We start from the raw sequence: 24,619 nt of genomic DNA, 5'->3' as shown, positions 1-24,619 counted from the left end.
CTCCAATGAGGGTCCCAGCACCCAAACCCCAGCCTGCCAAGCCTCCCATGTCTGTACCCATGGGCTCCGAAACTCAGAGCAGGCAGGAGCAGGGAGTTCTCCATAATCCTCGCTCATCAAACAATGAACTGGGACTCTAAAAAGAATTAAATGTGACAATACCATAAAATTAAGCTATTTTATACAGCTGTATGCAATCCAGCTCCATGAGATCCCCCTGGCCCTCTGGAATTGCTCTGGAGGCTGCAGCCATCAGTTGTTATTTGTTGGGCTGATTGAGCGTGCGTTGAGCTTTGTTAGGACAAACTTCTCCAACACAAAATTTTATGCTGCTTCTCAGAGTAAATACAATGAAGTTGCTAAATGTGGGCTGTTCCCACCTCTCAGCTGTGGCTCTAGAGTTTGCATCCAAGCATTAAAGCCATTTGATGTGCATTACAGTTGCACAGACATGGAAAACTCGACTGCTTGGATCCTTGGATTCACTCAAGCTCCTGGGAGCAAACGTGGGACCCTAAGTGTGGTGGGATCATAACTGTGGGATCACAACTGTGGGACCCTAAGAGTTCCCAGCAATCCTACTGAAACAAGGAAGGCATCAGGAACCCCCAAACAGGGCTGCCTGAATAAGACAAATCCCAACAATCCACTGCAAACTGCCTGAGGAACATTATCAAATCCTCAAAATCCCTGAGGGCTGAGCAACACTCAGAACAGGCTCATGAAATGATCATTCTGAGGTTAACACAAGGAAAAGTGGGATGTAAAGTCTGTCCACACTGAGTTTGGTGGGTCTGAAGGAGAATCCAAGCTGGAGGTTGGCAGGATCAGCATGAAAGCCAAGGCTGGCAAACAGCACCAGCTCCTGGTATTTGGTACTGACTCAATTCAACTCTTCAATTACAGAATATTCAGGATTACTTCTGCACAACTTAATTAACTCCCTTCAATGTTTAAGGAAATCTTAAGGGGTCCCTGTGGGTTTTATTCCAGCCTTTCCTGAAGAGGGAAGCTGCCACTGGTTTCTCCTTCGTGTGAGCCAAAGAGAATTCACAAAGCACAGAAAGGAAAATTCAGTTAAAACTCCAACTTACCCTTTTTCTTGTTTTTCACTGAACTTGGACCTACAAAGGGAAAAAAAAAAAAGAAGAAAATTAGTGAAATTCAGGGATCAATTCATTGGAGAAAATCCCCATTGCCATTTTATTTTCCAAGTGGACAATGGATGTATTTGTGGCCCATGCAACAGCCCAGGAATGGTCTCAGCTGAGAGCACTAACCCAAATTTCAGAGCATCACAGAGTGGTTGGGATTGGAAGAGACCTTTAAAGATCATCTGGTCCAACCCCCTGCTGACTCCTTGTGAGCCAAGTTGTTTAAAAATAAGAATAAAACACTAAAAAACCACAAAAGCCAAGAATTATTCCGAACTGGCTGTTTGAAACAATGGGAACCCAAACCTCCCGAGCACGGAGAGAAAATATTTACAGTAAAGCTGAGAAATGACAGGACTTTGTGAGCAGAGGCTGAAGTGTGAAACATGTTCCATTGCTTCCCCAAGAATTTATAATGGATGGCAATGAACTGCAAAAAAATCCCCAAACAGTCCCTCACTGTTCATTAGGGAAATCCCTCTAAAACCTGGGGTTTAGCACATCAAGGACTGAAATCACCTTTAACTGAGATAAAATTATAAATTAATATAATTATAAATGAAGGTAATGAGGTTGCTTTGAGTCTGAGGCTGTGGGGAAAGGTAAATTCCCAACAGAAGAACCTTTTTCCCATGGATAGTTAAAAGAAAGACAGGAAAAGGACCAGAGAAATACCCATCAACCTTCCTGATGCCTTTCCAACAGGAATATTGGTTTTCCGACATTGTGCCGTTGGGTCATGGAAAAATTATGGTATTATCTACAAAAGGCATTCTCTGTAAATGGTGGTACCTATAATTTTAGGGAGAAATCATTCCCTTCCCTGTGAGGGCCTGGCACAAGCTGTCCAGAGAAGCTGTGGCTGCTCCATCCCTGGAAGTGTCCAAGGCCAGGCTTGGAGCAACCTGGGCTAGTGGAAGGTGTCCCTGCCCATGGGGATGAATGAGTTTTAAGGTCCTTCCAACCCAGCCCATTCTATGATTCTATTATCTAAATGATAATTTCTGGTAATTCACTATTTTTGATAATATTTTTATAGTATTGTTTTATAATATTCACAGGTTGGACAACACACGGGTTCCTAACGATGCCATCCCAGTATCCCACTGGGAAGCCACACCAGAGTGCAAAACCTTTTAGGCTGGGCAACCAGGCTCCTGATTTTGCACTTCTGAGTCCTCATTGTAGCCACCAGCCAGCGAACAACACTCAAAGAGAAAAAAAAAATCCCATTTAAAGATCCCAGCCCATCCCAACCCAGCGAGACGCGAGCGGCTGTGCCTCGGCAGCCCTCGGAGTCACGAGAGTTTATTTCATGTTCCATAGATCCCACCATTAGCACCAGAACCAGAGTGAAAGTACAAATAGCTGTGGCCAGCCAGACACATTTGGGCTGGCTGGATCCAATTAGCTTCAAAGATGACTGGGAGGAATGAGAACCACATGGGATGTCAATGTTCGCAGTCTATATTACAACACACGCATCTGTTCCAGGCACGGCAGAGAGAGATGTTATGGATCTGCAAGTGGAGCTTTCGACAGACACAAAAATATTCCTGACACGAGGGGGAAAAAAAACCAGGATTATTAAGCTTGGGAGCTTCTGAGTCTCTCTGGGGTTTGCATCTGTTTGCCTCCCGAGAGCAGGGGGGATTGTTTAATTGGAGAGCAGAGCTGAAGCTTCTGATGCAGCAGAATTTCCCTCGGTTCTGCTCAAAATGGGAAGTTCATGAGTTACTGCTCCTTTTAGGCTAAAATGGTAATAAATTACTGAGTCTAGGCTGAGGGCCATCTAAATTTTGGATCAATATTCCGCTCAGAACTAAAGGTGCTGAGGCACAAGGCTTGAAAACTTGGCTTGATGGATGTTGTCCCAACATCGATGTGCAAAGGAGAAAAATGGTAATTAAAAAATCCTTCCTGCCAGCTTCTTCAGAGGCCACAACCCAATATTTAAGCATGAAACTTGTTAAAATATTTTAAAACACTTGTTCAAATATTTAAACTTGTTACATGAAGGGTTGAACACACAGATAGTATCATTAAATGTAATGGATGCTCCATCCCTGGAAGTGTCCAAGAGCAGGCTGGACAGGGCTTGGAGCAACCTGGGGTAGGGGAAGGTGTCCCTGTCCATGGCAGGGGAAACAAGGTGAGCTTTAAGGTCCTTCCCACCCAAACCAGTCTGGGATTCTACGATATATTTGACCCACTGATTACCTCTTAATTGATGGTTCAATACTTATGAGTAATGCAAACCTGAGTCTTCCCCAGACTCTTCTCCCACACTGCCAATCTCACCTCCCCATCCCATTCCTCCAGTGGAGAGGCCCCAGGACTCAGAGCCTGTTACCCAACCTACATTTATTTACAGTATTTTCATGCAGGCTTTCATTCCAAGGATGGCCTAAGAGAAAACACTATTTTTTTCCACTCCAAGATATGGATCACAGGCATATTCACTGTGTTCCTCCACTGTACAGGAGTATAAAAAACCAAATTATAGTATATCTTTTGCTGCTCTGGGGTCTACAGACCTGCCACCTTCATGCAGAAGGAAACTGGTTTGACTTGAAGAATTCCTGCTGATCAAGGTCTCCCATCCCTGATTTCAGGGACTTTGCCATGCTGCAGTTGAGGATTTATTCAAGTCCTGATGGGATCTGAGAGTAACCCAACTTCTCAGCTGTTCCCTAGCACCTCTTTTCCTTTCTTTATAAGAAAAACCTTGGGTGCACCAGGCCCAGACCTTGGGAAGTGCATTTCCTTCTACTTTTCCTGTTTTTCAGCTGGAATTAAATTTGTTTAAACTCTAGCCCCTCCTTGAAGGAGTTGTCAGCTCTGTTCAGCCCCTTGGTTTAGGGGGAGGGAAGTTGGCCAGAACTGTTAATACAGAAAAGGATTGGGAGAGCAGGACAGGCTGGATGGCTTTGAAGGATAATATAAGCATGGAATGAGATTCAGTCATACACAATATACAGTCCTATAAAATATATATGCACGGGAAATAATAAAGTGTTCTGGTGCATGCTGGAGGACAACACCTGCACGTGCTCAGCTGCTGCTGCTCAGCCAGGCAAGGCAGAAACACAGTCCTAGACTGGGAATCCCTTTGGAAAGTAATTTTTGGGATTATTTTTGCCTAACCACTGAAGCCATCACTATCAAGCTCTGAAGCTGCCGCTGGCCTGACTTAAAACATTGCAGCTACCTGATCTACTCCTACCACTGATGTTCCCTTTCCCTGGATTTCCTGCAGGAAAAGCCCCTGACTGCTGTGGTAACTCAGGCCAGCTGAATTCCTCATCACAGGACAGGATTCCCCAGGAAGCAGGAATGCTGCATGCTGGGCTCTGGACACCCTGGCTGTGAACAGTGTTCCAGAGCTCAACTCCTCCAAAAACTGTTTTTCAACAACTGCTGGGAAAATAAAAGGGGAGGATGACAGAAAAAGAGGGAATGTCAAGCCAGTGAGAGTGGTAAACTTGGAGGGAGAAGTACAGGCAGGAAAAATGTCTCTATATGACAAAGATCCCAGATACAGCCACCCCAGAATCCCACAGAACCACCACAAATGGAAGACTCCAAATTGTTCCAAATCACTCCTAACAATTCCAAGTCCCTTCTAGCAGAAGCACTTTAGGTTCAGATGCAAACATCTCACTCGAAGCTGAGGAAAACATTTGCAGGAGATGAGTTTTTGCTGTGCAAACCCCCAGCTGTGGCCAAGCCAGCAGCAGAAGACATCTCCCCATGCTTCAGGGAGCAGGTTCCAACCCCAGCTCCTGCAGCCCTACCATCTGCTGGATCACTTCCAAGGCCTTCAGAAAAATCCCAGATGGTGATGCAACTCAAGGATATTACATGTGACATGTTTGCTCTTAGCAAGATTAATAGAGTTGACTTTGCCCCCCCTCCAATCTCTCTTTCTGCACGCTACACACTGCTATGATTTACTATAAATACAGAAATATCCCAAACTTCTTTAGGACATCTGCTGATATAAATAGGATATTAAAAAACCCCTGCCCTCCCTTATTAGCTGTGTGTGGGGATTAACAAGAAATAGTTCAAATTCCTGCCAAACAGTTCCAACTGGTTTTATGGACGGGAACAGAGCTTTGTAATTATGCTGATTTTATATCAAACCTATAAAAGGTTGACCATTATAGGAATCAGTCAAACACAGGATACACCTAAGGAGGTGCTGAACATGCTGGAATTCCCAGTTGCCAAGAGCAGGACACAACCATGTTTTAGCAGCATCATTTGATTGGGGACTTGACTCCAAGTGATGTCTTCAAGGTGTTCATCCAGACTGGGAAAGGCACATGGCAGTAGCCACCATCTGTATCCATCCATTGTAGGCTGCGCTAACCTGTTTTCAGCATTCATTGGGAATTACTGATCCTTCTCCTATTTCCTACCATTGAGTTCCTATGGAATATCCTCAATCATCTTACCTAAGTGTGACTCTGGCTGGGGACATGTAACACTACAAAATTCAACTGAGGTACCTCCATGTTTCCATCTCCACTCTGCCCTGGGAGAGGATGGAGGTACTGAGGAATTATCCCCATCCCAGGTTACAGATTAGAGACAAAATCCTGGTGATTAACGAGATGTCAGTGTCATCCAGAAACATCACATCACTTCTCACTCCTTCATGAAATAAACATAAAATTGTTAAGTTGTAGAATCATGGAATGGGTTGGGTTGGAAGGGATCTTAAAGCCCGTCCAGTGCCACCCCCTGCCACGGACAGGGACACCTTCCACTAGCCCAGGCTGCTCCAAGCCCTGTCCAACCTGGCCTTGGACACTTCCAGGGATGGGGCAGCCACAGCTTCATTGGGAAACCCATTCCAGCCCCTCACCACCCTCACAGAGAAGAATTCCAACATGTCCAACCTAAATTTCCCCTCTTTCAGTTTGCACCCATTCTCCTTGTCCTGTCACTATAGTTCCTGATGAGGGCTCCCTCTCTAGATTCCTTTCAAACACTGGAGGTGGTGGAGTCCTCATCCCTGGAGGTATCCATGGAATGCCTGGATGTGGCACTCAGTGGTGTGGGCTGGGTGACAAGTTGGGGATTGTCCCAGCTTGGATTGGATGACCTTGGAGGGCTTTTTCAACCTCAAGGACTCTGGGATAAGTTCTACCCATCAACCAATCCTTCTATCCCTATTTGACCAATACTAAAGGTGGAAAGAGCAGCTCAGGTGTCCCTTGAGATTCTGGGCAATGATGAACCTCCTGCCATCCTGGATGTCAGTTTTCCCAGTGAACAAGAAACCTCCAGAATTCGGCTGTTGTCTTTCCAGCACTGGTGCAGTGACATTCACTTCATTCCCATGGGCAGGAGAAATGTAAAGCTTTTCAAATATTTTTAACTGTGGGGTTATTATTAATGCCAGATTCTGGTGGATTGGGGAAAGAGGGATGTTAGCTCCCAACATATGCCTAATCTAGAACACGTGGTTTCGGGGGAGGTTTGGAACCAATGTGTTTTCAACATTTTCAGGAAATTTGGTCTATCCAGATGAAAGCTTCTTGGACCCTACTGAACTATCAGTCAGTGATACAAACACTGAAACAAGAGGAATATTTTCCCTTTTCCCTGAAAAAGAAAGTGCTCTTTCACCAACTCCAGACAGAAAGCAATGGGTCTGCTGAAGTATTACTCCAGAATATTTAGAAAATATGATAAATGATGAATCTAGGAAAACATCCCAGAACTAAAACACATCCTGTGCTACTCCAGAATTCTGGCATGTCTTCCCAGGGTGGTTATTTGATGAGGAAGGGGGATCTTCTGCTGAATGCAGAGGAAAGGTGCTGCCCACAGTTACAGGAACCCAAGTCAGGGGTGTGAACTAGAACTAATTTCAATAAATCTGAATACAGGGAATGTGTTTTGTAAGAGAATGGGGAGGGAATTCATGGCACAAAAGTAGGGGGAAGGATGTGCACTGTGGGATGTGTGAGTCCATAGGGCATTCCAGCTCTCCTCAGCCAGCACTGCTGCTTCTTTCCCTGCTTTTGTTTCAATCTTGTTTTAAAACTCAGAATTCACGTTTGAACACAGCCACCCTTAAGGGTCTTTGTGTGGTTACACCTTAAACTGAGATGCTCCACAACAGCACCCCACAAAGCAGCGTTCCCTCCCTGTCCTTCCTCCAGTGGCATCTTGGTCCCACACCGTTCCCAGAGTCACCAGAGCGCCATCCCAGCCTGCTCCACCTGCATAACACAACTCTGAATTTCAGGAGTTTTGCCTCGTGTTGTCCTGTCCCACTGTGGAGTGAGAGGCTGCTGAGTCCCCAGAAATGACTTGGGGACAGTGACACTTGTGACCCCCAGCCCTGTGCAGGACTGAACTGCCCCAGCCCAAAGCCAGTCTCCTCCAGCCTGGGAGATCAAGGACAGTTTGCAGCTCATTTTGGACTCTTCTGAGGCAATCCCGTGGCTCCAGCCGATTTTTGAGGCAATTCTTCCTCTCTTTGATGGACTTTTCATGTGTCTCCAGGGAAAGTGTCCCACACTGAGGTCACTCCTGGGGCTGCTTGGCCCCAGGGTGTGAGAAGAGCTCGTGCCCTGACACCAAGGGTGTGGAATCATCCCTCATGTGGTGGCTCAGCAACGAGAGTGGCCTTTGCTGCCTCCCTGCTCCTCTCCTCACATTCCACCAAAGGACAAACCTCCATCCATGTGTCATCCAGATGAGCAGATGCTGCTCCAGGAGCTCCATGGATCAGTAGCCTGCTCCCTCCCCATTCCTCTGATCCCAAACACCAGCCCCCAGTTCAAGCTCATCGGGCTGAAAACAAATGGAGAGAAGTCACAGCTCATCCCTGGAATCCCTGGAGCGACACGAGATGCCAGAGAGCCACAATCTCTTTTCTCAAACAGCTTCAGACCACGTAAGATCTCATCAGGAACAGTTGGGTTTTTTTTTGCTGTTGAGAAAGTTTTTTTTTCTCCTGCCAACGCTCAGAGATTTTTGCTTGGTTTGACAAAACCCAGGACTCCTTGGGGAATAACTCGTTGAAGCTCCTAAGGACAGTTAAACCCAAATTTACAGATCATGCCAACAGTGGCAGTAGGGTGTGATGTAGTTTATCTTGATCTTTAATCACATTCAAGGAAAAAAATCTGGTTGCTGCAGATGATCAGAACCAAAGTGTGAACAGGAGACAGACCAAAGGGACAACCACTCATCAACCTGATTTTTGCTCCAGGTAAAGGTGTCATGGGGTGAAACCCCCCAGCTGAGAAGGACAAAAGGAGCAGGAGGAATGTAGCTGTGCTCATGCATTCAGAAGGTTTTTCCATCTTCAGAAGGACGATGGGACTTGAAGGGACACCAGGTGCTGTCTGAAGGGATGTGCTGGAGCAGGTAGAGCCTCACCAGCCCTTCCTAAGGGCTTTCTGGCATAAGGAAAAAATACAGGTGCAGGGTTGTAGGAGAACCAGGATGGAACAGCACCCATCCTTTGGAGGTCTGTCACCTCTGCTGTTGTCACCTCTGTCGTGGTGCTGGTCCCATTCAGGGTGAGAGGGATGGATCCAGTCACGTCCTGGGGTTCTCTCCACCCTACAACCTCAACTCTGCTCTCCAAGAGCCAGAGCTCTGCTGAAAACCCCTCCTCACTTCCTTGAGCAAGGCAGACCTGTCCCTGCTCACTGCAACAGGAATTTCCATGGCTTCACAGGACACAAGGAACAAATCAAGGTGATTTATCTCCTCCATCCCATCCAGATCCCTTTGGGATTGGTGGCAAGGCACCAGAACAGGCTGCTGGTACTAGAAGGCTCTAAAAAACCAACTCCAGTCTCTGAGTAGGTGCAAGAACACCACAGCACAAATGTGGTCACGAGCAAAGACAAATTCCTGCTCCCAATTAACTCCAGAGCCACTGTTGCTGGCAAAATCCTCATGCACTGCCTCCTTAAAAACACAAAAAGCCAATCAAACAGAAATCCCCACCCTTCTCAGCTCCTCTCCCACATCATCAGTCCCAGCCAAGTTCCTGGGGTTCACACCAGAACCTGTGGCCATCATATTTCATTTTCCACCCTCTGGCTGGCTCTGGAAGGAGGATGTGATGTGCCTTTTGTTTCCCTTCAGGCATTTCGGTCGGATTCCAAGCGCTGAGCTGACAAACAACATTCCCAGTTCTAATTTGAGGATCCCAAGGCTTTTTTTGGCTGCTGGCTGGAGTCACCAGGCTGATTTTCTATCCACCACTGCACCCCCTTGCTTCCTTTATCAATCCCACATATTTAAATCCAACAATTTGAAGCGTAGCATTACAGCTGTGTTTTTATTTTGTTTGTTTTATTCGGTTGTTGCCTAACACAAAACACCCTGACATTTTCAGTCACATCCCACTAAGATAAACAACGAACATATGTCATGAATTCCAGCAGAAATGATTCCCAAGTGGGGCAGCAGCAAGGTTTGAAGCACAAGTATAAGAGGCTCTCCTGAATTGTTTGCTGGATGTTTGAAATGAGCTCTCCCCGTGGTTATCCATAAGGAATCGAGGGCAGGTGGGAGGAAATCTCTCTGACTGTCCCATCCCTGAAGAACTTGACATGTTTTTCCTCCTCCCATCCATAATCCTGCCTAACTGGATGAAAAACCTCCATGGCATTGAGCAGCTGCCTGAGAACTGATGGTTTAATTACAGGGAAAAACGCAGGATCTATATCCAAGGATCTATCCAGCTTACAGCTGGACGAATCTGAAAAAGGGGAAAAAAGAGGAAAAAAAAAAGGGGGAAGAAGAGGGAAAAAGAAGGAAACCCAAGAGAGACCCCATTGCTCTTGGGAAGATTGAATGAATTTGATAAGGGGGAAAAAGAAGGGAAAAAAGTGGGAAAAAAGGAAACCCAGGAGATACTGTACCACTCTTGGGAAGCCCAAGTGAAGTCCCTGCAGCAGCTGGGACACAGGGAATGCTGCCTGGCTCAGCCAACCCTTGCATTTATCCATCGAAACCAATTAAGGCACTTCCCCAAATCCTGCTGGAATTAGTGGGATCAGATAGGACTCCAACAATGTCTCCATACATCACAGCCAACAAAGTCCTTGTGAAAACATTCAACCCCAGCCTCATTCACAGCTTTTTCCCTAAGGAATTCCTCACTGGAGCTCTGCAGCTCTGGGTTGTCTTCAGGCTGGTGCAGCTGCTCTGCCACAGGCAAGAGGGTTCCAATGAGTGCCCAGAGAAGACACAGTGAGGACAACTCACAACTGCCACCACCAGAGCAGCAGCTCTGGGTTTGGCTGTTCACAGAATCCCAGGATGGTTGGAAGGGACCTCTGGAGATCATCCAGCCCAAGGCAGGGTCACCCCTTGGAGCAGATGACACAGGAACGTGTCCATGTGGGTTTGGGATGTCTACAGAGAAGGAGACTCCACACTCTCCCTGGGCAGATGATCCAGGGCCCTGTCACCTCCACGGAAAGAAGTTCTTCCTCATGTTGAGGTGGAATTTCCTGTGTTGGGAGTTTATGGCCATTGCTCCTCATCCTGTCACCAGGTACCATCCTCTGACATCCCTTGGATGTATTTGTATGGATTATGAGATCCCCTCAGCACTGCCATAGCCCCCCCCAGCCAGAAAAACAAGCTTATTCATCCCAAAATCTGCAGGAGGAGGATCCCTGTGGTGGCAGGGGCAGGACCTGAGTAGGGGGCTCAGGTGGGGAAGGTGGATCTGATCCAGCTCTGCACCAGCTCCTCCACTTGGAGCGACCAGACAGGCGTGGAGCACGTGCTGAGCCTGCAGAACCTCCCTGGCTGAGGGTTTATTCACCGAAATCAAAGCTCAGCTGCAAATCCTCCAGCAGGGAGACAATGGAGCCTCTCATGCTGCGGGAAGGGAGCAGCAGCTTCCAGAGGAGTCCGGCATTTCCAGCGCTCGGTGCAGCTCAGCTGCACTCAGGGCTCAGCTGCAGCCGCATTCCTGCCCCTCTGGAACATCTGTTCTCCTCTCATTAGTGCTGGCCCTGTTTTGTAACACAAGGAACTCTGTGAGATTCCTGAAGCTCAGCGTTTGACCCGGGGCGTTGCAAAGAGCCCCGCGTTTCAGGAGTGGAATTCAGACGGAATCACCAGTCACTTCCAATAACGTCGGGCCCTGCTCAACGTGCAGCTGGGAAAGGAGCTGAGCTCTGGTCGAGTTTGAGCACAGAAATCAAAAATCCACCCACAAGTGCAGTCAGGGCAAGTGTCTGAAAGTGCCACCGAGGTGACAATGACTGGAGAATTCCTTCTCATCCTCAGCAGCTCCAAATCTTCCGGTGGCCACCCCATGGCCTCATCCCACCCAGGGAAGGACAAACATCCTCAGAGCAGCTGCAGGGATGGAGCGGATCAGCAGCACCTCATCACAGCTTTGTAAACAGCCAAATAATGAAGCAGAGGTCCTCCTGGAACAATCCAGATCCCACCTGGAAGGGCTGCTGAAGAAGCCAGGGGGCAAGGGGAGGTTGTGGGTGGGTCAGGACACACCGACCATTATTCCACTGTGATCCCTGTGAGTTGGGACAAGGAAAAATAAATAGGAAAAGCCTCTCCTAGCTTTTCCTATTTAACATCCAGCTGGGACAGTAACATAGCAGACCTCAGTGAGGAATTCTGGGCTCCAGCAGCTAGAGAATCATGGAATCATAAAATGATTTGGTTGGAAAGGACCTTAAAGCTCATCCCATTCCACCCCCTGCCATAGGCAGGGACACCTTCCACTAGCCCTGTCCTACCTGGCCTTGGACACTTCCAGGGATGGAACATCCAGTTTCTCTGGGTAACCTTTGCCAGGGCTGGAACCAGCACCTAAACACCACTCTGGGTTTTTAGGGACAAGACCTTAAACAGATCCCTGTTATCATAAGCCTGGGAATACCATGGAGATAAAGATGTGTAAATAAGCTGCAGCCTTAATTTTATCACAGTAATAACAAATACTGACAGCAACATCGCAGGAAAGGGATGACTTTATCCCCAAAGATTAAACATCACGTTATTCCTGACTTCTCCCATTTAGGGGGAAATCACTGAGAAATTCTGGGGGAAATCAGTAAGAACAAGCATTTTGTGGTGAGCCTTTCCTTCTGGGAGCGTCTCTGGTGCTCCAGGATCCAGGAAATGTCCAGTATTTACTGCGTGCTCATCACCATGGTTTCGGAGCACAATAAGGCTCTATCGCCCTGCATCCATCTGTGTTTCTGGGAATGCTGGGGCTTTGGGAATTGCACGGGGCTGACACAAAGGCACCCATTGTTCTGGAGGCAGAGGGACGAACCTGCCCTTTCCACGGGAGAGGAAGCCGGCAGGAAAAGTTGCTATTGTGAGCTGGATATTAAAAAAAAAAGGGGGAAAAAATGTCCTAATACATCAGCAGTGCTGCTGGGTCAGGAAAGGAGGATGGCTGGGACAGGGCACCTGTGGGACTGGGGGCTGTCTGGGGAGAGCCAGGCAACCCCAGCCAGGCTGGCATCAGCTACCTGCTAAACCATCCAAAAAGCATCCAAAATCTACATTAAAACCACCCTAAACTCATCCTAAAATCACACTAAAACCACTCTAAAAGCCAGGCTCCGGTATCAGCTACCTGCTAAGCCACGTAGAAATCACTCCAAACCCACTCTAAACCCATTCAAAACCAACCCTAAAACCACACTAAAATCACTCCAAAACCACCAAGCAAACCCTAAGAGGGTGAAACTGGACCCACATAGCTGGAGCATCACTTCCCACGCTCCAGGTAGGAGCAGGGATTGGGAAGAGCTTTAAATCCCCCAGAATTTCATTTTCCTTTCAACCCAAAGCCATTTGCAGTGCCAGAGCCCTGGAGTTCTTCTCCAGGACTTTCCTCTGCAGGAAGGACTGCCAAAGTAGTAGGAACCAAACTGTTGTCAGCTTAAGGCCAGCCATCTGCTCAGCCTCTTCCCAGCTGCCATGCTCCCAATCAAAGCCTGGAGAACAATCCCTGATGTTTCTCACCAAGCTCAATATGAAAAAATCTATGAAGGAAAAAAGAAACCAACCAACAAACCAACAACCCCAAACTCAAAATGCAAAAAAACCCAGAAACCAGGAAAGCAGCCCGGCAGGGATCTAACTGGGAACAGAGATGAAAGTAGGAGAAAAAGAAACTATTTTATTTGTTTAAAACAATGTTTTTTAAAGAGTCCTATTGACATCTGCTTTGTAAATGCTCTGTCATTATTTATAACCTCCAGAGCACGGAATTGTCTCTGGAGTTACAACCATGCTACTCCCAGATTTTGGCTTTGTTAGCAAAGAGCCAGCAGCATTTTTACTGGCACTCTGGGAATAGAGATCTAACATTTCATACCCAGTTTATTTAAAAGTGGACTAATTTAACATCCTTGATGGTTCCTTTTAGCACAACTGTTGCTAATTAGCAGCTCCGGAATGATTTGTTCATCTGGGAGCAGCAGCGGTTCCACGGCAGCATAAATATACCAGGGCAAAAGGGAAGGAGGGGGAAAGGGGAAAATAGGGAAGAAGCACTGGAGAGGGGCAGGTTTTAGGGAATTAAAGGAAATGAAGTGACAGGTGGAGTTGGAAACACTGAGGAGAAAAGAGGCAGGAAAAACAGAGTGGAAGGGGACAATCCTGGTCCTTGAGAAGCTGGAAAAACCGGTGGCAGCTTCTAAAGCTGTGCAACAGTTGGGTTTGGTGGCACAGACTGGAAAGTGGCTTCAGGATGATTATCCCAGGATTGGGATAGGCAGCAGCTGCCAGTGATCCCATGGGATGCCCCAGGGCTGGAGGGATGCAGGGATGGGGACCTTTAAGTGGCCCCAGGGCACTGTGGGTGCAGGGCTACAACCCAAAATTAAGCAAACCCAACCGAAAAACATGTCAGGGGTCAGAGGGCTGAAACCAGGGTCCTCCAAGGAGGAACCCCTGAAATTCCAGAGTTGGGGACAACAAAGAGGCACCAAAGCAGCTTTGCTCCTCCCATGCCCATCCCTGTGGCTCTGTGCTCTGGACACAGCCACAGCCATCACCCTCCCCTGGCTGCACCAGCTCTGCTCTGTCCCAAATCCATCTCTTTCACAGCAAAAGGCTTGAAAGCAAATCCTCCAAAAAGAAAAAGCTTTTCGGAAACAAACCACGTTCTCCCTGATGTTTATAAATATCAAAGCCAGCCCGTTGTTGGTACCAGGCTGAGCAGGACTGGAAGAACCAGGAAGGGTCAGAGCAGCCTCCCTCCAACCCCAGATTCCATGCTCGGATCACTTTGGTCTTTCCCTGCATGTGTGAAAGCACTTGAAAGTTCATAAAATTAATTCCAGACAAATATTAGCGAGGCCTCAAGTGGAAAGCACATCTCCTTCCTTCTGGGAATTTATAGTTCAGCCACTTTTATCTTCGGGAGGCTCTTTGGAGATCAAAGATTTGATCAACTTTCCCTTTGTGAAACTCACGAAGAAAACGGTGTTATCAGGACCATGACATGATTTTATTTATTAGTTTAATGATTCATTGCCCTGCTCTGACGGCAAGATTCCTTCACGCAGGTCTAAAACAAACAGCCTGAGCTCCCCAAGGCTGTGGCTCTGTTTGTTTTTTGATTTTATGGTTGTTACAAGGTCAAGCCCTGCCCTGACAGCTCCCACTTGTTAAATGCAGTACTAAAATCACCATGGCCAGACACGGGGCAACCACTTGCCAAAGCCAGAGGAGCACAACCTGTCACTCTGGCAGGTTTTCCCATCTCAATCACTTATGGGGTCAAAATCCCTAATTTTCAAAAAGACACAGGTAAGAATCACAGGATCAGTGAGGTTGGAAAAGGCCTCCGAGACCATTGAATTCAACCTGTGACCCTGAACACTGAGTGCCATATCCAGGTGTTCCTTGGACACCTCCAGGGATGGGGACTCCAAACCCCTCTGAGCAGCCCCTTCCAAGCCTGACCCCCCTTTTCATGGAGAAATTCCTCCTGATGACTAACCTGAACCTCCCCTGGCACAGCTTGAGGCCATTCCCTCTCATCCTGTCCCTGCTCCCTGGGAGCAGAGCCTGACCCCATCCTGGCAGCACCCTCCTGTCAGGGAATTGTATAGAGCCAGAATGTCCCTCCTGAGCCTCCTTTTCTCCAGGATGAGCCCCCCCAGCTCCCTCAGCTGCTCCTGGTGCTCCAGACCCTTCCCCAGCTCCGTGCCCTTCTCTGGACTGGTAAAGTGGTGGAAGTGCTTTGCATTTTTGGAGTGACTCAACTCTGACCATCCAGGGAACATGAAGGAAATCCAGGAAAGGAATGCCAGCCATGAAAGGACAACACTGAGCACAACAGTGACAAGCAAAGCCCTCGTTAGACACCAACCTTCAGCCTCACTTTCTCCCCTCAGCAGCTCTCTGCACATCTGGTAAGGCAGAGGCAGCCTGAGGGATGAAGTTAATCCCTCCCAACATCTGCCGGCAGCACTCCATCGACACTGCTCGCATCCAGTGGGAACTTGCTACTACACAAGCAACTGGTGAAGACACTGGGATAGATTTCAAGGAGACTGGGAAAAGGACTGGGATCCTGCCTGAGCCATCTGAGCACCAGAGAGACACCAGCATCAAAATTGATGGCCCACACTGGGCTGGAATCACTCAGGGAGTCTGTACCAAATGCATCAGACTTGTCAGCATTCCGGGGAAGAGGAATCCAGGGAGTTTCACCAAGCTCTTTCTTGGAGCAGAGCCACAGGGAAATGCTTCTCTACTGTGAAATTGCAAAGGTTTCGGGGGAGATGGGAAACTCACGGAGCTGGACTGGAAAACTAACGATGATAAAGGAGTCAGGACTTGGGCTTAGCCATGCACAGTCTCTGACTCCATCAGTTCTGTCCCTGCTTTCCCTAGCATCCAGTCCTCTCTCCTCGCCTGTAAAAGGGGATCTGTGCTTTCCTGCAGCAGGGTAGCATGGCAGCTCTTCCAGGAGTTCACTCTGATTTTGTGTGATGACAATCACGAAAAGTCAGGGCTGGAAACCAAATTCCCCACCCTGAAACAAGGAACATTCCTGCTCTTTTAATCCAAGCTTTGTACAACTTCATCTTCCCTTCACAGGGGCTTTGACCCCACCTGAGACTCCACAGCAACACGAAAACCATTTAGAGCAGTCACCAGTTTGGGATGCAGATGTTCCCAGCTGTTTGTTGGATTGTGAAAAGCTCCTTGGTGATTTTAAGCAAAGCCGGGTGTGCAGAACAACAAATAAAGGCAAACAAGTACAAATTAAAGCCTTAAACGAGCACAGCTCGAGGAGTCAAAGATGGAAATCCTAAGCAGCATTAATTCACACAAGATCTACAGTTGCAGAATTCAGAACTCCCGGAATTCCTCATCTGGGAGAGAACCAAAATCAGGGAGAAACTGAGCAGGACTCACCATCGGGCCCTTCGCTGCCTTTACTCCTTTTATTCCGACGGACACGTCTCCCTTCTTCTCCAATGTGCAGCTTCTCCTCGGGGTGAAAGAAGTTCAGCAAGGCCAGCTGCAAGAAGAGGGACAAGTTTAAGCATCTTTGCAAGGCTGGTTTAGCCAAGCTGACAGATTGGAGCCTGAATGCCAAATCCTTCCCATCAGGGATAGAGTGGGATAGCCGAGGGAGACACGAGATGGCTGCTCGTGGATCTCAGCTCATCCCAAGGAGATGTGTCCCCCTGGAAGTGCTCTAAGACTTGGGAAAACTCCACCTGAAGGGTTTCAGCAAGGAGAATCCTTCCCCCAAGAATGGGGGGCTGCAGGGAGATCTATAGCTGGAAATAATCCAACACCTCAAAGGCCGACGCGATAATTCCTGATTTTACTCTGCAAAACTTGCTCAATCCTGGAGCTCTTTCCCCAGCATTACTCACTGCCAGTAAGTTTTTCCTCTCTCAAGCTCTCCTCTGCAAGCCTCATTAGCTACTGAGATTCAAAGGTCTTCAGGGACCTTTAAATCCAACCCAATATGCCACATAAATTAACACTTTAAACCTACAGCAACATTTGTAACATGAGCTTTGCCAAAAGGCAAAAATTTTATGTAGCGACCTCTTACTCAGGCAAAAATTGCTGCTGCCTTAAAAACTCTTTGACAGATCAACATCCTGACCAAGAAATCGGAATTTGGGGCTGAAAACCAAAATCCCAGTTATCCCCTTGGTGTGGCAGCTCATCATCACTGGTGTTTTCCTGCTATTTCCACTTCATAAAAAGGGGAAATCAAAGACTAATTAGGGACCAAACACCTTGTGTGTGTTACTGCATCCAGGACGGGGTTTTCTGGCTGAAAAAACCCGATCATGGTCATTTAAGCTGTAAATACACTGCAAAACCAAACACAGCCAAGACAAGAACCAGAAGGCTTCAAAAAAGCAGCCCCAAAGGTTATCGAGCTCATCATTGTTCTGAGAACAAAACCTGGGGGATCAAAAGCATCTTTGAAAGAACAGAGAAGGACAAACACCTCCCCTGAATTGCCGGGCTCGTTAAGCTCCAGCCCATAAAAATCCCTATCAAGAGCAATAATCGCTAAAGGCCTTTGGCTTTTCACAAGCCCCAGGGCTCTCACCTCTCCTCTCCCTGTGCATTCCCAAGGTATTTCCCAAGCACAGCTCCCCTTCCAACCTCAGCATCACAGTCCTTCACTCCGATTTTCCATCTGCATTTTGCTTCACTCCAAGCTCCAGTGCAGTCTCACAAAAGGAGATGTTTGGAAACCCTTTGCTTTCCCAAAAACAACCCTCTCAAAGCGTTTCTCAGATTCCCAAAGTGTTGCTATTTCCTTCTGTCCCCGTGCAGGCAGGCCTGCAAAATTCCTGGGTGTTTGTCATTGCAATGATGTTGTGGTGGAAAGGACCCCAAAATGCTGTGGGATGACCTGGGATCAACTTCCCAAAGTCTCGCTACTGGCCTTTTAAACACCCCTAAAAAGCATCGATGAGTTAAATTTATCTGCCAAAGGGAGGCCAGTTACAGGGCTGGATGGAGAACTGAAGTTTACAACAAGGAGTAAAAGGTGAGGACAAGAGCACAGCTCCCTGTGCCCACCTTCCCAAAGCTCCCACATCCCACTGCACTGCCCCAGGTGTGGAACACCAGAGCAGGATGCTCCTGCAGGCACCACCAGCACCTTCCCTGACACACCACAGCAGGGGAAGGGATGAGAACAAGTGAATTTTTCTTTACACCCTTTGTTTAACTCAAGCTGAAACACTGAAGAGCTAATTGCATTATAATTCGGGTTAAAATGTCAATGAAATCCTCAGCATGGCTTTGGAATGCTGTTATTGCCTGGGTCATTATTGGAGTTTTACAAAACAAGGTGAAATAGAGGCTGTTCCTCCAGGCTGAACAACCCCAACTCCACTGTTCTCCCCCAGGCTTTTTAATCTGATATCACTTATCACTGATCACTCATAAAAACATTAAATGTTGGCTTAAAGTAATCTGTCCATTAAACTTTGTGTTTCTAGTCAGAAAGAAAAATGACAGTGAGGGTGAATTATTAAAACACACCTTTTACTTCAGAAATAAACCCATAAAAGCAGCTTGTGACACCAATTGTGACCACAGTAGCTGCCATGTTTTCCAGAAGCAGTGACACACCAGCACTCCACACTCAACCTGGGAATGGACACAACTGGTGTGAGCAGAGGGAGGAGCCTATCCCTAGGGAATACCTTCCATAGTGCTTTGAATTATGCAAATAACAGCACTGACCCTCCTGTGACTGGCACAGAGGGGTCAGGAGTCCAGCTTGGGATGGAGGGAATGCTCAGATCCCGGGAAGGTCAGGGGCAGGGAAAGGGTGAGCAAGCCTCTTGCAGCCACCCGAGCTCCCGAAGGCCAAGTCCCTCCCCAGGGACTCAAGGGCTCTGTTGTTCCTGGGCTGCAGCTGCTGGAGCTCAGGGGACACTGGGCTGCTGGATTAGCCATGAAGGGCCTGTCTGTGTCCCTCTGGGAATTGTGGCCAGCACCACTCGGATGCTTTTTCCATTCACCACCCCTGAGATATCAGTAATATACTGGGGAGAAATTCCTCCCTGCGAGGCTCTGGCAGACGCTGCCTAGAGAAGCTGTGGTTGCCCCTGAATCCCTGGAAGTATCCAAGACCAGGCTGGACGGAGCTTGGAGCAGCCTGGGATAGCAGAAGTGTCCCTGCCCCCTGGCATGGGATGAGCTTTACCGTCCCTTCCCACCCAAACTTCTGCATCACCCCTGGGCTCCTGGGCCAGCCCAGCTGTGGCACCTTCTGGGGAATTCTAAAAGGAACTCTTACCTAGTCCATGATTTCACTGAAACTCCTCATCCTCAGAGTCACAGAGAGCTGATTCTCTCAGCCTCTGCACTTGTAGAGCTAGAGGATTTTTGAGGAGTCCAGCACACACAGCTTCTTTTTTGGGAACAGGTATTTCCCCTGCACAGTCTAACAATCCTTATTTCCCTCCTCACCCAATCTAAAGCCCTCAAATTACCTTTAATTTTAGAAACACCATGGGTTTAATCAAGAGAATCACTATAGGATGCAAAAAGGTCAAAAAGCCAACACAGGAAAAATCCCAGGGGAAGCCATTCCTCAAAATAACCTGGGAAACAATAGCTCAGGCAATGCTAGCCAGAGGGAATCGGATCTGCCTCGGTTTCTCTGGGCAAAATAAAGCAAAACAAAGGCACACAGAGCTGGTTTTCCCTGCAAAACCTGCCTGGGAACATTGGACAAAGCTGCTGGCGAATGGATGGCAAGTGAGCACGTGGGAATTCCCAAAATAACAGGGCCTGTGGTCACTCCAGCTCATTTGTAGGATGGACATTCCACACTCTGCGCAAGGAAGGATAAAGAAAGGCATTACCTTTCTTCATTAAATAAAATATTATTTATCCTGTCATTCCAGGCCCTTGTCAAAAGCCTCTTGAAGAGCCACTGGGAATGTGTTTCATTCACCAAGGGAATGTATTTCCAATGGTCAAACAGCTTGAAGTGGAAAAATATAACCCAACCTATGCAATTATGCACAAAAGGTGGATCTTTCCCTTGGGCAAGCTTGGTAGGAAGAATGGGTTTCTCTCTCCGGCAAAACCCAGAAAAACACTCAAACCTTCAGGTGCACAAGGCCGTTAAAAAAAAACCCCTAAGATTCTCTGCCTCCAGTGGCTCCCAGTTCCTCCTGAAAATGCAAGTCTAGCCAAAGACCTCATCCAAAACCCCACAGCTCAATGTCTTAAAGCTCCTGAGAAAATAAGCATGAACTCACCCTCCTGAGTGTTAAACTGAGTGTTTAACAGGATTGTTACAGTCAAATTCCCTTTTCCTTTGCAATTTGGGAGATGATCAGTGTGAGGAGCCTAAGAACCAGCCCAGGCTCTGCTGCAAGCAATACTGTTGTTTTTCTGGTGCTCTCAAGTTCAGCCTGTGGTTCAGAGGAGCAGCTACTTGAATATCAACCCCATTGTCCTCCAGAACTTCGCCTCTGGTCACACGTGGTGCAAAAAAAAAAAGATCAAGTAGATAATTTATATTCCACCAGCCCAGAAAGAAGCTCGGGGAGTAGCTTTGCTTTAATGAAAAGAAAGACCATTCAACATATTTTAAGTCTTGTTTTTGTCATCTTTTCTTGCTCCTCATAAAAATGTAAGGAGCAAACGAGGGAACAATTCCCATTTCAACGTGACAGAACTTTGACACCACGTCTTGTCCGCAGGACAAGCCACAGCCCTGCCTGCAAAACTCATGGAGTGGGATCAGCACCATGAGGGGGAGGATCAGAGATGGAGAGAGCAGAGATGGGATAACCTCCACTACTCATCTTTCTCCCCAAACCTGGTGCTCCCAGCTGGCTGTGGGAATCCTTTCCAGGGCTCTGGAGCAGGTTCCACTCATAACAAACCCCATCCCTCAGCTTTTTCTGTGTGAAGCTCCAGTTTGATCCTCACCTTCGAGATGCCCAGAACTTTGTTCAAGCACAAAATGGAACCGGGTCCACAGCCCTAATCCGTGGATTCCACACACCCCACAACTTTCCCTGACTGCAGGAGCACCTTGATCACTAAATTTGACCCCAAAATCAGCACCCCCTCAAGCCTGGAAGATCACAATTTGTTTAACAGGGCTGTTTGTCCAAGAACTTGCCTGAGACACCTCTCTGTGGAGCTGCCTTGTGCTGGAGGAGAGCTGGTGGCTCCCACAAGGACTTTGGATGGGGGGACAATGCCACAGAGGTGGACACAACTCCAGCTGAGCGACGGCTGAGGCTTCCTATTCCTTACACCTGCTGGCACTGAAGGGAAAGCTCAAACACAACCCAGATGTGAGGAGAACAAGGTCAAGGCTGAGTTTAACACTGCACATGAAGACACCTGCAGTGAATTTTTTACTGGTAGCAGGAATAAGAGATTCCTGCTGCAGGCTCCGGGTCCGGCACAGCAGAGCCACGGGAAGTTCCTCACTGGGAACAGGCTGGTAAAATGCTGAGAAGGATCAATGTCAGCAAGGTAAGGAACTTAAATCAATTCCTTTTGCCTCCCAAGGAAATCAAATTTAGCTGTGAAGCAGCGCCAGGCTGGGATCTGCTGTCTATTAGCAGGAATTCTCAGTTTTTCACATTTTAATTAGCTTTTGTAGCCCTTTTCAGGCCCATTTTCAGCCAGCTGGGCTACGCCCCCCTCCAGATGGAGGTCACAGCTTCTTCTCCTACATTCCAATAGCAATTCCTTCCTTATTTTAGCAGTTATATTCCCAAAATATTCATGCATTTCAGAAAACAGGCACACACTTGATTTGGAGGAACCCAACCCTCAGTGACTCTGTATCAGCCGTAGTTCCTCCTCCTTTCTCTTTCTCCAGCAGCACCTTTGCTCCTCATGACCTGGAGCTTCTCCAGGACACAGCATGAGGTCAACAGCACAATCTTCCTGGAAGCTAGAATCGCTCTTAAAAATATTCCCCAAATCAGGAGCTGCTCCAGCAAAGAGTTTCAGGGCTCTGCTGCTTCTCTTGGAGCACCTCTGCTCCCTGTGAGATGAAGAACTGTGCTCTCTCCAGCCTGAAACCACCCTTGGGGCTCCTCCTTAGGAGAAACTTCCGTTTGTCAGGTTTGAAAACACTTTTAGGAATACCTGGAAGGTCTTGTTAGCCATAGCAGGAATAATGACCCCAACTGCTTCCACAACCAACGTAACATGGACCGTAACGGGCACAGGGACCATTCCCAGAGGGTGCTTTGGATCATCTCCACTCAAAGAGCTTCTCTTCCACCCAACGCCTTCAATCCCACCAATCTCAGACATTTCTCATGAGACAGGAGCACCGAAATCCCAACATCTGGGAAGAGATGAACAGTCCCCTTTTTGAACCCATCTCCAAAGCAGACAAACACTCCAGGTGATCGAGCCACCTCTTCCTGCAGGGGTGACCATCCCAAACTGTCCTGGGTTTCCATAATTCTATGATAAAGTTTTAAAAACATTTTTCCTTGCTCCACAACAAACCCAAGACTTCCTGTCGGAGTGCATTTTCCCTTTTCAGCACAAGGGCTTTAAAATCCTCTTTCCTCAGTCTGGATGTTCAATTTGGCCTTCGGCGGGGATTAATTTTTATGACATTTTATTGGAAGAAGAAAAACGGAAGAGAAGGAAACAGGAGGAGGGAATCAAGTAGTCCATATCAAATAGAATTAAAATGAAAACAAGCCTGCTGAAAATGTAACACCCATGAAATAATGTGGATAAACAGCCCACTGCAGCAACTGGGAAATAATCCAATTATTACCCACAGCCATCCACTCTGAGGGTGAATGTTTCAAAGGCGATTCCCACACCTGCAGGGATGCATGGAATTGTGGTGGGAGACAGTGGCTGCCTGGTTAATTCTATACAATAATCTGCTCAAATAAATTATGCTCTGTTGCCTAATTAATCAGATCCCCTGCAATTAACATCAAGGAGCCAATGACCTCATGCAGACAGGATTAAGAGCTCTGCAAGGCTCCGTTCCGGGCACAGCCACGGGAACAAGTCCCCGCAAGGCAGGGCTGGGTGTAGAGCCAGAGATGCTCCTTCATGCGGGAATTGCAAAACTCCGGATCCTACAGGGACTCCTCGGGAGCAAATGGGACACAGCATGGGAAGGGGGGGAAGAGGGAATGTCCCCTCAAGTCCAGGGAGCAGCAGGGGGCTGCTCAGTTCGTGGCATTGGAGAAGCTGCCACCAGATAAACATCCTGCTTCCCCAAAATTGGATTATAGAAACATGGAATGGTTTGGGCTGGAAGGGACCTTCAAGACGTTTGGCCCACCCCTCTGCCATGGACAGGGACACCTTCCACCAGTCCAGGTTGTTCCAAGCCTCATCCAACCAGGCCTTGAATGTTTCTAGGGTTGGGGTATTCAGCGCCTCTCTGGGCACCCTGTGCCAGTGTTTCACCACCCTCATTGTAAAAAACCCCAAATTCTGCTGCTGTTTAGTCCCCTCCTGGCCTGTCTTCTCCTGCCTGTGTGAGCTCAGCAGCAGGAATTGTCTCCTCTGGACGTGAGGACACCTTGAGCAGCTCCCACGGCCATGGAACCCACTGAAACCACCTGCACAAGGGGAAAACAACACCCCAGCACTTCCTGGATGAATCCTTCCAGAAGCAAACCCCACCTGCCAGCTGTGCCATGTCCTTGCCTTTGGAATGTGCTCTGGGATATGTGGGCAGCTGAGGGAGTCAGAGGAGGCACACGGGATGGCTCCGTGGAGTGCTGGAGCAGTGCCATGGAATCAACTGTGAGAACCAGGCTGGCTCTGCCCCACCATTCCCTGTGCACTGAACAGCACAACCCTGAGCTACAAGGGATGAGCTGAACCAGAAACGCCAGGATGTGCTGTAGAAACTGTAGAAACTCCGGGAAAAGAGCTGGGAGGAGCTCAGGAATGTGAGCTTTCCACAAGCTGCTATCTCACAGCCGGTCCCAGCACTGTGCACATCCCTGGCCTGGCTTTGGGAACGCCAAACTCAGCTCCACTTGCTGCTGCAAGCACCAGACGGTTCCTAATCAGAACAACATTCCCCACTCCCTCTCCACATGGCAACAGCTCCGTTTTCCATCCAAACAACTCATCCCCAAGCCCCCACGGCCTGGCCAGCGAGCGGGAGCAGCTGGCACAGCACGAGCAAGTGGATCATGAAGCTGAGCACAGGAATTCCACTATCTTCCCAGCAAACAAACCTCAGCTACGGCATTACCGGGCCTCTGGCTGCGGGTGGGAGCCACGGCAGCCCCAGAGCAGAGGCAGAGGTGTGAGTTTGTGCAAGCCAAGCTTTTCTGAGCCGGGCTTTGAAGTGCAGAGCCCGACGCACGTCTTCAAACAGCGCCCGAGGCTGCACAGCAGCATCGGCTCAGCGGCTCCCGCCATGCGCCGCAGCCCATCCAGATGTTTCCAGCCAGGCAGCCAGGCCAGCT

At 48.1% G+C, this 24,619-nt stretch overlaps 1 protein-coding gene across 5 annotated transcripts in view; it reads right to left on the bottom strand.

Moving 5' to 3' along the window:
• The window catches only part of EDA (ectodysplasin A), a 58,113-nt gene that overhangs the window by 8,035 nt on the left and 25,459 nt on the right, over positions 1–24,619 (bottom strand). For all 5 annotated transcript variants that reach the window (XM_085060630.1, XM_085060628.1, XM_085060629.1 and 2 more), the window contains exons 2-3: positions 16,584–16,689; positions 1,095–1,124 (exon numbers count right to left, since the gene is read on the bottom strand). In XM_085060630.1, coding sequence (XP_084916756.1) covers positions 1,095–1,124; positions 16,584–16,689 — 136 coding nt within the window. The remainder of the gene's footprint in view (positions 1–1,094; positions 1,125–16,583; positions 16,690–24,619) is intronic.

This window comes from Lichenostomus cassidix, chromosome 4A (genome assembly GCF_008360975.1).
Source record: "Lichenostomus cassidix isolate B80296 chromosome 4A, HeHo_3.0, whole genome shotgun sequence".
Lineage (NCBI taxonomy): Eukaryota > Metazoa > Chordata > Aves > Passeriformes > Meliphagidae > Lichenostomus > Lichenostomus cassidix.
This window is presented reverse-complemented; position numbering and strand designations above follow the sequence as displayed.